Source organism: Aythya fuligula, chromosome 24 (assembly GCF_009819795.1).
Source record: "Aythya fuligula isolate bAytFul2 chromosome 24, bAytFul2.pri, whole genome shotgun sequence".
In the NCBI taxonomy this organism is placed as follows: domain Eukaryota; kingdom Metazoa; phylum Chordata; class Aves; order Anseriformes; family Anatidae; genus Aythya; species Aythya fuligula.
In genome coordinates, this window is record NC_045582.1 from 489,198 (window position 1) to 501,593 (window position 12,396).

The 12,396-nt window shown below is 52.7% G+C and overlaps 1 protein-coding gene across 1 annotated transcript in view; it reads left to right on the forward strand.

The window, feature by feature from the left end:
• Positions 1–12,396, forward strand: part of SKAP1 (src kinase associated phosphoprotein 1) — a 143,286-nt gene that overhangs the window by 115,348 nt on the left and 15,542 nt on the right. Inside the window, exons 5-10 of the mRNA XM_032202734.1 lie at positions 1,340–1,420; positions 2,668–2,751; positions 4,602–4,726; positions 5,480–5,543; positions 6,571–6,726; positions 10,572–10,628. Coding sequence (XP_032058625.1) covers positions 1,340–1,420; positions 2,668–2,751; positions 4,602–4,726; positions 5,480–5,543; positions 6,571–6,726; positions 10,572–10,628 — 567 coding nt within the window. The remainder of the gene's footprint in view (positions 1–1,339; positions 1,421–2,667; positions 2,752–4,601; positions 4,727–5,479; positions 5,544–6,570; positions 6,727–10,571; positions 10,629–12,396) is intronic.

Below are 12,396 nucleotides of genomic sequence, written 5' to 3' on the forward strand. Positions count from 1 at the left end.
GCCCCTTTCTCATGTTCATGAAGCTGCTGCCCTGCACTTCTCTGGAGTTAGGAGCAAGCTCAACCCGACTCAAACTCGAGAGAAGTGGGATTTATCCCTGCGGTAAGGGGCTGCCCACGTCCTCCAGGCGCTGTGCGAGGCCCTGGCCGTCGGCTGCTGCAGGTTTCCAGCCAGCAAAGAGCAGCAGCAGGAGACGCACGTAGGGGAGCCTTCCACCAAACCAAACTTTGTGTGTCTTTGTGTCTGCCGCTCGCCCCGAGACCCATTTGTGGAGGATTTATAGCAAGCACTGAGTTCGCAAACGATAAAACACAAAAATGAAAATAGCCTGTGAGTGAGGGAACTGACAGGGGATGGATTGGGCCGAGAGCTGGACGTCAGTGCGACGCGCTAAGGAAACGAGAGAAGCTCTTGTGACCTGGGATGCTGAGAAGTTATTCATACTTAAAAGGCTGCCAAGGCCAGCCACCGGGGAGATGATTAGTGGTGTTTCGTTAGTCATTTTTTATTGTCTTTCAGTACAAGTTATGATGACAGGAGATGAGCGGCAGAGAAGGGGGAGACCACAGCAGCAGGCCGTGGCTCGGGGGCTTCCCGGCTATGCCACCTGCGGGGCCGAGCTGCAGCCAGCGCGATGCAGAGCACAGCGAGGGACAGAGACCCCCCGTGGGCCGAGTTTGGCCAGGTGTTGGCCAAGGGCACCACGAGTCCGAGAACCTGAGCGGATCCTGCCTGCTGCCAGAGGCCCCCAGCGACCAAGGGAGCCTTGGCGGGGGGGCCGGGGCTTGGCAGCAGCCCCAGGAGCTGCGGCGGTCTCAGCCCTCTGGGGACGGGTCTGCGTAGCTGTGAGAAGCGTGAGGTTTCCTTGAGGACTGCTTCTGGAACCTGCAGCCAGGACTGGGAATAGCTCATGAGGTTGAGCTGGGTGGTGTCTGCACAGGGGCTTGGGAGGACGCGGTAACGTGCACGATAAATGTGCTGGTTGTGGGGGAGACCCTCGGAGAGAGGAGGGACTGAGCTCGCGCCGAGGCTGTTGGCATCGGGGCGGGCGTGCTGCTGTGCCCTGTTCTGCCTCCTGCAGGACGGTGCCCGTCCCCTCATGGGGGAGGGCTGCAGCATGGGTCCAAGCACACCCTCAAAATGCCAGTGTGTGGGGGGTACACAGTTCTCAGGACTCACGTAGGTGGTGTGATGTCTCTGCAAGGATGCTTCACAGCTGGGAGAAAGGTCTCTGGAGGGATCCGTGCCTCTCCATTTGGACTTCACGTGCATGTGGGTTGCACGGTGGAGAGGCACTGTGTGAACTGGAAATGCCAAAGCCTTGCTTTGCTCCCTGCAGGACTGGAGGAAGTCACACCGAGGCCTGTTCAAGACACAGGGAACATTCTGAAGCAAGGATATCTGGAGAAGAGGTCCAGAGGTAAGGCCTGACAAGTACATCAAGTCTGGGGGGCTCAGTTTGGGCTGTGTTGTTATTCTGCCTGACAAGGTAAAGGAAGATGGTGAGTGAGATGGTGGGGGATGGCTTTTGGTGGAGGAGCTGCTATAGTTCGTGACCACCCTGAGAAGCACAGTACACCCAAGTCACTGCTAGTAAAAGAGGTGGTCAGCTGGAAGGGGAGGTAAAAGACATTTAGGTGTTTGGTGGTTCTCACAGTGGGATTCAGAAAGCTGCCACTGTGGTTTAGAAGTTCTCATCCCTTTGACAGACTGAGGGATTTAAGCACCTGGCTCTTAGAAACAAAACTCTCCCCCATCTCCACCCCCTGGGTTTGGCACCTAGGCCAGAAGCTGGCTGGGGGCTCTCCACCACACCTCAGCACCCAGAGCACCCTCCACCCTGCCTGAGTGCTCCAGGGACTCCACCAGCAATTCAGGACAGCTCAAAGTTACCAAGAATGCAAAATTTTAGGTGAAGGACAAACAGGAAAATAGATCCTTTTCTGCAGATTTGTCAGCAGACACAAGCAGAATCTTTTAGGCTTTTCTTAGGCATCATACACAAAAGGAGAGCACAGCCTTTATTCACTTTTGTAGATCATCAAACTCCACAAAGATTAAAACCCAGAAATTGCATTAAGCAGCAGCCTAGTCCTCTAAGGCAAGATGTGCCCTTCTAACAAGCAATACCTAATGAGGATAAAATCCCAGTGAAGACAAGGTAGTTCGTAGCATCACACACATTAGCAAGTTGAGATAAGGATTGTGAGTCAGCCTCAGGTTTATCTTGATTTTACTGACTCTTGTGAAAGCTACAAATTATTTCCTCATCAGTCAGATTTTATCTTGATTTATTTACTGTATGACAGGTGGGATGAGGTAAGAACAACCTTTTTTTCCTCATGATCACCAGCTGAGGTGCATAACTGTTCCTTTGCATGTTGTAGCTTGCTTCAATTACAACATAAAAGACAGTTGCTTAAGCCTCAATTAGAGAGGTTTCACCCCAAAGCTGTGTTTTCTCCAGCCCACTAGACTGGCTTGCTCTCCTTTACTTAGCTGAGGTTTTGTATCTAAATTTGCTTGCCTAAATTTGGTGCCAGAAATCTGCAGGATTTTGTTGGGAGTAAGAAAATCTTTACCTGCCGGCGTGTTCATCTAGAGAAGCATTCAACAAAAGAGCAGGACTTCATGTTTTTTATTCCCTTGTTGTCTTTTTCTTTCTAGACCATAGCTTTTTTGGATCAGAGTGGCAGAAGCGGTGGTGTGTCCTCAACAAAAGGACCTTTTACTACTATGCCAATGAGAAAAGTAAGTGATGAGACATCCACCCCTGGTCTCCAAACTGTGGACAGGGCTGGGAAGGAGAAGGGGAGAGCCCTTGCTAAAGGGCAGGCTAGGACCTGACAAGAGAAAAGCATGGACAGTGGGCTGTTTCCTTATCTTCAGCTGCTGGGGTTTTAGGTATGAATTTGGCTGAAGTAATTTTAATTCAGTCATTTCTTACCAGGACAATGCACGATGCTGCCTGGAAATGCCCTGCTTTGGGAGGGGGCAGCCTTACAGGCACCTGGTCCCCAGGAGCCCCCTGGGACAGTGTGTCACAAAGGAAAATTATTAGGCAATTAGTGTAAAAATGAGCAAACATACCTTTAGTGCTCATTTCAAGTGAAGCCGAGATGTTGGCTGCAATTTCCAAAAGCACTTAAGGGAGCTGGATGTCATCTCATCTTGCTCCTGCTGAACCCCCAATTTCTTTTCTTAGACATATGATAAATAAGAGGAAGGCTGTAATTCCCTATCAAGGGATAACATGTAGGTTCTCATAGAAAGGTATATCTCAGCTTTTTAACCCTCAACATCTTTATAGGTAGAGAACAAGAGAAAGACAGGAACAGAGCAGTGTGTAAATAAAATGACACACCAAGTTTTCGATTAGCCATCAGCTGGGCTTCAGCCCCCTAAGTGACTGTATATAATCCACGTGTCAGTGTGTATAAATATTTTGCAGTCATGCTCCATCAGGTACATATAAACAGACAGCTAATATCTACAACGGAGTTAGGCGTGATGAAATATACGGCCTTCCTTACTCTGTTCCACCCATCCAGAAACTCAGCAGGTTAACTGCTTACAGAGCACACGGGTACATCCTTGGCTCTCAATGACCAGTCTGCAGCTAGGGCACAAGCAAACTCCAGTGGCTCCTGGGGATGAAGCTGGGTCTCTCTCCTCCTTCTACAGCTTTTGAGGATCTTGAATACTTTTTCATGAAGGTTTGCAAAGAAGCTTCCTATCAGCCAGTGTGGCTGAGGTGTATGCAGGGGTATGAGTTGCTTGGAAATTTTGAGCAAGATATTAGCAGAGGCAGGCACTGAAGGTAAGAGCTGATATTCTGTTGTTTCTGTGGGAGGCAGGCAGTTGTCAGCTACCAAATGGTCTCCAGAAGGTAACAGAATAAAGCAAACCTGTTACAGGTGGTCTGGAATCATTTTATAGGGCTTGCCTTTGTCTCTGGAAGTTTCTGTGGATGATCAGCAAATCAAAAAAAAAAAAGGTTAAGAGGAACTGGCTGAGTCACTGAGTCATACTCCCACACTTAGTCAAGAAGATTGATAAGGAAATAATGAGCTGGGTATCCAGCTGGGGTAAATAAAAGCGCCTCAGATGACAGCAGTGAAGTTCCCTCTCTCCACCCTGGCTGACAGGGGCCGTGAGCGCGCATCCACAGGATCCATAGGCCAATTCTCAAAGGCCCCGCTAAGTATTTCTTTCTGTATGCCAGCCCGCTAATTCCTTACCAGTGGAAGAATTGTTGCTATCGTATTTCCCCAAGTACACAGTGGTCTCTGCTTCATTATGAGCAGCTCATCTCGAGCAACCTTGTGACCCTGGCAACCTTTCAGTGGCTGTTCACAATCTCTCGAGGCTTACAGTGACATCCTCTTTACTGTGTCTTTGTGAAGACCTTATAATGTTCTCTTTGGGTTTTCTGGGGGCAGAGGAGATGCTTAGATTGAGTCTTTCTTTGACATCTCCCCTTGACACATGGTGTGCTTTGGCCTCCCTGTGTGGGCAACAGACGTCTTCCGCACCCAGTAGTGCTGCAGGTTTGATAAAAAGTTCCAGACTCAAGAGTAATCGCATTTCTCTTCTTCCAGGCAAGCAACCTAAAGGCACCTTCTCCATCGAGCAATATAGTGCCCGGCTGGCTTTCCATCTCCGCAAGGACTCTCGCAGAAGATGCTGTTTTGAATTAATCTGCCCTGGCAAACGCACCTATGAGGTAGGAACTGGGAAGAGAAGAGGAGCCTTTGTGCTGGTTGGCCACAAGGCACAGGAGCACGTGCTCCCAGGTCCAGGACATGGGCTGGATCTGAAGGGTCAGGGAGGCTGTGGATCTCCAGACCTCGGTCCCTGGTAAAGCAAACCAAGAAGCACTGCAGAAGGTGTTGATGCTTCTCCTTCTCAGCTGGTCCCTCAACATGGACCTTCCCTTGGCACAAGAGTGACCCTGGGCTCTCTTTGCACTTGAAAATCACAAGAGTTAAGTGAAAACGTGGGTTAGAAGCAGCAGAAGATTGGGTGTGGAAAGCCAATTTTTAAATAAGCAGTTCAGAGCCGTGTTAAATTTAAATCTTCAGTTTGTTGAGCATCCATCAGGGATCCTACAAACTGGTATAATGAAAAACCCGGCCCAATCCACAAAGTGTATATGAGAGCCTTCCAGACCTTCAGGGAGATCTTGGATCTAGAGCCTTTGTTCAGAGTCAGTATAGTATATTCAGCAGGGATTGTGGTTTTCATCTGAATTCTTTTAATGAATTAGGCTTGACAGCCTTCCTCTGGGATAGTCTAGCTTTGTTCCGCTTGTATTTCCCTGTTTGGAACAGGGAGATCAAGAAGTGAGATGGTTTTCCCAAAGTCCACAGGGTACAGAATGGCAGATCCAAAAGCTAAATCTCTTATTTTAGCTGGAAATCTTTTACATCTTTGTACATATAAGAAACAGCATGGTAACAGGTGAATCCCTCTCCAGTTCACAGCCCCAAGTCCGGCAGAGGCTGAAGATTGGGTGGATCAGATCCAGTTCCTCCTGAAGGGTGAGTCTGGCAGCTTGGCCTGAGCTGCTGTGCCGCATTCACTGGGGCAGATCCCAGCAGCCCTTCCCTTGGGCAGCTCCCTGCAGCAGCATGTGGGCTTGTGCTCAGCCCCAAGACCTTGCTGGAGACACAACAGAGCTGAGAAGGGAATCGAGAATCCTCCTTTCTACTCCTCTGCTGTGAAGTTGTGCAGTCAGTCCCCTCCCCAGCCCTGGGAGTGGAACCCAACCCCTGTTACTCCTGTGCATCTGCTCTTTGCAAAAAGAGGTTCTGGGGCTTTGCTCTCTTGAGCAGCCAGTTAAAAAGAGGTGGTTGCTTGAAGCCCATAGGTGTTTGGTTTCACCTCCAGCACTTTTGACTGTTTTTAGAGAACAGTGTCCTGTGATGTCTCAAAAGCTGCAAATGCTACCAAGTAGGACAAGAAAATTACAGGAATTGCTCCGTGCTGCCATAGATCTGCTGTTCTCTGCTTGGCTGATGAGGGATGGCCCAGCCCCACTGGAGTCATTCCAGTTTGAAAACAGCAAAACTGAAAAGAGACTGCGGTCCTGTATACAGAAACCCTCCAGAAACCATAGACAGCTGCACGATTTCAGACCGAGTGGTGCTTTTCCAGTTTTAAATCATGTTCTTGCAGATTGGTTTTGTTTAATTCATTGTATCAAACCCTGTGATTGCACTTTCTTTCTTTTTTGTCTTGCTGATGTCAACCTTCTCTGAAATACCCAGGAATGGGGTGAGGCTCAGTTCCTGGAGGCGCTTGAGTTTGGCTGGCTCTCTGGCATTTGCCATCCTTTCTTGGGCTTTTAATTTGTTTTAGCCTACTCTCAGCTTCCACCCCATTTTCTTCACACCAGATGCTCACGGGCTGAGTGTGGGGACGGTTCACCCTCTGCAAAGTCCATAGTGAGCACCAAGTATCATTGCACAGGCTTTGTTACTTGATTTCAACTCACTGAAAATACCAGCAACGTGCTTGGCAAAGTTTACTCTTTTTCACCGTGCTTCTGCTCTCTGCTTCCTGCAGACTTGAGTTCCCTCACTATCCCATACGATGAGGAGGACGAGGAAGAGCTCTACAATGACGTGGACAGTTCTGACTCGGTGACCACAGCATCCCACAACACTACCCTGAATCCGGATGATGGGATGGAAGAGGATGACGTCTATGAGGTTTTTCCAGGTATGCAACCACCTAAGGTTAAAACTCGAGCCATGCCCTCGCTTTAACCCTGCAAATGTAGCAGGAAAGCATGGCCTAACACATTGATGGGAATGAACATCTCAGGCTCTGCTGAGTTTAATAAGCCTGTAACTCAGAGATGCTACCCTGTTTCTTTGTTCAGACTGGTTGATGGACTGCGAGAGCGTGCCTTTCTGTTTTGGTGAGGTGGGGGCTTTGTAAATTCAAGTGAGGCAGCTTTTAGAGGTTGTGCTCCATTCAGCTCCAGTAATATTAGGTTTGGTGAGAGTGGAATCTCTGGGCTGTGTTACCTGGAAAATCAGAGGTAGATGATGAAAATGCTCCCTTCTGGGCATGCAGTCATGGCTGTAACGCGATTACTGGCCTTCCAAGTGATGATAAAATAACTGCATTAAAGACTAGTGCTTGTTCCCTAACAGTGCAGGAGGCCTGGAGGTAGCAGGGCAGTGGCTGTCAGTTAAAGGAGCCAGAAGCAATCTTCCTGGCACAGAACCAAACAGCCTGAAAGGGTGACACGGTCTGCAACGTTTCTTACAGCAGAAATCACAGTGTGACATGCCCCAGGGCACCGGAGCCTTACTCAGACACACGTGCTGTGTTCTGCCGCTGCTGAGGTTGGGACTGCCCAACCCTGCACCCCATCCCCTCGAGCAGTGCCCCTTGGTGTCTGCATTCAGACATGCAAAATAGATCCTTGTTTCTTCTTATTTATTTCAGAACTTTATATTCATAGTGATTAAAAAATATATTAAATGCACCAGAAATTTTTATGGTGCCCAAGATCTTTGTCGTGCTATTGCTGCCAGAGGAAATCTCTGCTCAGCGGTTTCCGAGTGGCATCCAGACAGCTGCCGGGAGCGGAGCTGAGGCTCCAGGGCCCCGGGCTGCCAGCACAACGCCGGGTACAGCCTCAGCTTCTGTCCATCTCTCATCTTTCCTTCTTACCTCTGTTTACATCGTCAACTCTTTGGGCAGCAGCTGCTCCTTCCTCCAGGCACACCTGCGGTGATCCCTGAGCTCAGCGGGAGCCTCTGCTCTGCAGTCCCTAGGCGGGTGCGTGGGAAGTGCTGACAAACTGTCAGGCCAAGGGCTTTCAGTGTCCCTGGCTGCTTTGGCAGCTGCGTCCAGCTCCTCGCTGCTGCCACCACCCACAGGGCAGATACCAGATGTGAGATTTGTTCCATGTGTGATCCTGGAGTGATCCTGGAGTGAGCTTGTGTGGAGTTGCCCTAGGGACAGACCCTTTCGTTGCCCCTGCTCTGAGATGCAGTGTGTCAAAAACTGCAAATCTGCTGCGGGAGCGCTCTGTGGCCTTCAAACGTGTCTGAATGCCCTCCCCCGGGTGCAGGGCGTTGGGACCCTTCACACCCTTGGCCCCCATAATCGTGGGAGGGCATCCCTGTCCAGCTGGGGTCTCCTCTGGCCCTGCTGCCTCCCTTGTGTCCCGAGTGAAAATAGAGAGAAAGAGGAGAGAAAGAAGGGGGGGGAGATGAAGAGATAATTTCCTCAGCAAGTCATCGTCGTTAATGAAGTTTTACAAAAACAGATACAACCAAGGAAAAATAAAATTTCACAGGTGATAAATTTTTCCAATTTCCCTGGCAGAATTCGATAGGATTGTTAAATTAAGAGTGAAGGTGTCTGTTAGGAAGCAACGAGCAGTGATGGGTAATTTTATAGAGTGGAAAATTGAATCAAATTGCTACATTAAAACACAGCTCCTCTGAGAATCTGCCCAACGCCCAGGCTGCTCCAGCGCAGCAGTGGGGCACGCGGCCCACCGGCTCCCTGGCCGTGCCCAGGGCTGGGGTCTGCAGGGGGGCCCTGGACCCCAGTGGGGGTGCCAAGTGGGGGCTGCAGGATTGTGCTGCCCTGGTAACGGTAAAGGCATCTTCCCAGGGGCGGTGGGGCTGGGGCCGTGATGCTCTGCACAAGGAGGCAGCATGGGGGCAGAAGCACAGGCCCCAGGGGGCACATTTTTCAGCATTTCCCTCTAATTCGTCACTATAAAATTCTGATGGTGACCGAGGTATCTGGCCCGGGCCCTGGTAGGGCAGGGCTTTGCTTCCAGATGATTCAGAAGAGCACCTGGCAGCAACAGGCAGAAGGGCAGCCATGTGGAGGGGAGCGTTAAACCGGTTCCTCCGAGCACCTTTTGCAAGAGGCACAGCGCGAATCGTCAGCAGGGCAGGGGCTTCCTAAGGGAGGGGAAACGGGGGCACAGGGGTCTGGGAGGAGGTTTCCTGAGGACAGCCCAGCTCCGGGGATGGGAGCGGAGCCTGCAGGAAGCAGCACGGCCACAAGCCAGAGGTGCGTGAGGAGCACGGCCAGGAGCTGGGGTGGCCGCGGGTGCTCGGCTGAGCCACGCACGTGCCCAGGAGCGGTGTGGGCGCGCTGTGACCGCAGATCCCATCGCACACTGGGGGACGTGGCCCCATCCCCTGGGGGCTGCTGGTTTGCCCCACCTGGGGGTGGCTTTGGGGTCTCCGTGGCCTGGCACGGGACTGGGTGTGACTGACCACCAGTTCGTGCCGAGACTGGATCAGGGGCTGGGGGCCCTTGGTTAAAGTACAAAGGAATCCAGATGCGGGGCTTCGGGGAGCATGCATGGGAATGATGGAGGCAGAGCGCTGCTGCAGATGCATTTACATTCTCTTTTACAAATGCAAAGAGCAGGCAAAAGCCACTTTCAATAATTTATTTTAAAATCAATGCTAATGAGGTTCTGTCTCGTCAGTGGCCGAGTTTTACAATAAAGTCTGATTTATTTAGAAAAGATCTTTGGTGCCGCTTCCCGTCTAATGGGGGAGCAGTCACAGTGACCCTCCAACTCGGGATCCAATTTGTAATTCACAGCGGAGGCCTGACCTGGTTTGCATTGATCAGGGCCGGGCGGGGGAGACGGCTGGGGCAGGGCCGGGACCGTGCCCTCAGCAAGTGCCCAGCGGCAGCACTTGGCCCGCTGCCACTTCTCCTGCTGCCACTTGGCCCGTTGCCTCCCGGTCGCCTTGCAGGGGATCAGCAGAAGGCCACCCGGGGGCTCCCGGCGGCTCTGCCCCACGGTGAGTGAGCCCCGGCCCTGCGGCCGGCCCCAGCCTTGGCATCGTGGTTGCAGGAGGAGGCCTGGGCCGCGGGCGCTGTGCACCCGACTCGAGCAGAGCCCAGCTCGGGCTGGGGTTGTTGTGTCCTGGTGTTAATTCTCCTTTAAACCTGCGCACAGATCCTCGCTGCCGGCAGTAACCGGCCGTTTTCCCATGGCTTCCCCGTGACCTGCAGCCTCCCTGTCCTTGCTCACACTTAAACTTTTCCATGCTATCATTTCTTAGTATTTTCTTGGGCTCTCTTTCCTAATCTCGCACAGCTGTGCCAGTGTCTCTGCTCTTTGCTGCCTGGGGTCCCTTCTCCTCTGTAATTTCTGCTTCTGTCCACAATCCTTCCGTGCGTTTCTGTCCTGGCATTTCTCCTCAGCGTCTTGTTTTCCCGAGGCTGCAAGTTCTGCACAGGAAGCATCTCTTCCTATAGGGCACTTGGCAAAGTGCTACATAAATTTATGAGGCTATAATAAGTGATTTGTTTTTACCAGTGTTAACAACAATTTATATTTTTATGCAGCATGTTTTAAAATATTATCTGTGACTTCCTCCCTTCCACTCTTCACAATTAAGCCGGGAATTTATTATTCTGACAGTCGGATGCTCTCACAGCCCAAGCCCGCTCCTGCCTGCGGGTTTAGTGCAGCACTAGTGATGGCCTGGCACCATTATGTCTCACGCAGTAACGCTCACAGCCTTTTCACTGGCTTCTCTGCTCTGTTTCCCCCCCAGAGAAGGAGCCCTCCATCCCAGAGGACAGCGAGGATGCCGGGAGCGGACAGAGAAATGGTGAGAGCCCGCCCCGTGTTGGCCACCCCAGGGGACCCAGGGGTGGTGGCGGTCGAGGGATCCGGGGTGCAGGCACTGATGGACGAGGGCACAGCCGAGGGGCCGGGGAGAGGAGCCAGGGCAGGAACAACAGGAGGCTGAGCAGGACGTGAGTCAGGGCCGGTGGCCCAGAGGAAGCCGCCACAGGGAGGGCTCCGGGCGCGGGAAGCCGGCCGGACACCGCCACCACCCCAGGAACCAGGGCCGCCTGCCCAGCCGCACGGAGCGGGCGGCCCAGGAGCCTCCCCGTGCTTGCCAGGGCCCCCGCCCCTGCTTTTTCCTTAAGGACCCGCACTGTGGGACAGGAGCGGAAGGTCTGTTTCCTCCCCAGTCCCACCTGCTTCGCTTTTCCATCTCTGCTTCCGCCCCAGCGCAGGAAAGCAGCGCTGGTGTCCAAGCAGCCAGGGCTGGGCTGGCCGGGGGATTCCTGCTGCCTCCCGTGCCCCAGGGAGCTCAGCCCGGCCAGGGGAGCTCAGAGGGGACACGCTTGAATGGGGGGTGCCCACCTGGCTGGGGACCCAGGGGGACAAGGCAGGAGTCCTGGGTGTTGGGTGGTGGAGGCCGGAGGGGCTCAGTGGTGGCCACTGCAGGTGGCAGGTGCCTAAATCGTGGGGTTGTGCTCCCTTGAACGCGTGCACACAGGCGCACGAGTGCCCCAGGCATTGCTCAGCTGGTTGCTCCCCCAGACTGTGGCTGTCTGTCCCACAGCCCCTGTGCCCGACTCCCCTGACGGTTCTGGTTAGCCTGATGGACGCTTCCCCTCAGCCAGCATCAAACACCTTGGACGTGCCTTGGGTAGTGCCCCCAGGAGGGCACCGAAACATTGGTGGCACTGGGCCCGCAGGGTGGAGTCCCAGCTGTCCCCAGCACCAGGGCAAGTCAGCATTTCTCCACCCCTCGTGGTCTCGCAGTGCTTGTTTCCCACCCGAGCCCTCCCCACATGATGACTTATTTGGCCACTGGAGCATGTGGCAGCTACAGCAGGTACGAGCGCCCAGAGCTCGGAAAAAAGACATCCTGATCCTTACAAACCATACCGTGGTCGTCACGCGGGGCTGCACAGTCATCCCTGGAGACTCCTCGGCACGGGCTAAGGAAAGCAGAAGGAGCTGGGACACGCACACACACACACGCATTTTTCTTTGCCTTCCACGAGTGTTCCCAGTGTTTAAACATCCAAACATCCACGGGCAGAGAAGCAGCCCCCGCGCCCCCTGGATGGGGCTGGAGGCTCGCAGGAGCAGAGCGCAGCTCCGCGGCCCCCCGGTGCCAGAGGTGTCGTGGGGAGCCAGCACCCCAAGGCCACCCTGGGGATGTTGGCTTTCGCCTGTCACAGTCCTGCCAGGCATTTTAATGCCCTGCTCATACTCATTAGCATCTTCCTGGCAGTTGTAATTTTTGTTAATTGTTATAACTGCTTTAGTTATTAGTGTTGTCATGATTGCTTTAAGTCCTGTGTCTGTTTTTATGCTAAATAATATGTTAGATTCTTGCCTCTGAAATGCTGGGCTGCGTTTCAAGAGGGAAAGGTTATCGCAGTGCCAGGAACCCCAGCCCTCGTGCCTCTTGCCTCGGTAATTTGTGTTTCAGTCCAACCGGACAAAGGGTGAGCAAGAGATGACAGGAGTCCTTGAGCAGCGCGCCGGGCTGCAGGGAGGGAGGGGGGGGCTATTTCTTAATTATATCAGGCGGCCAAAGTGCCAGATGAGCATTTGGCTAATGGAAAACT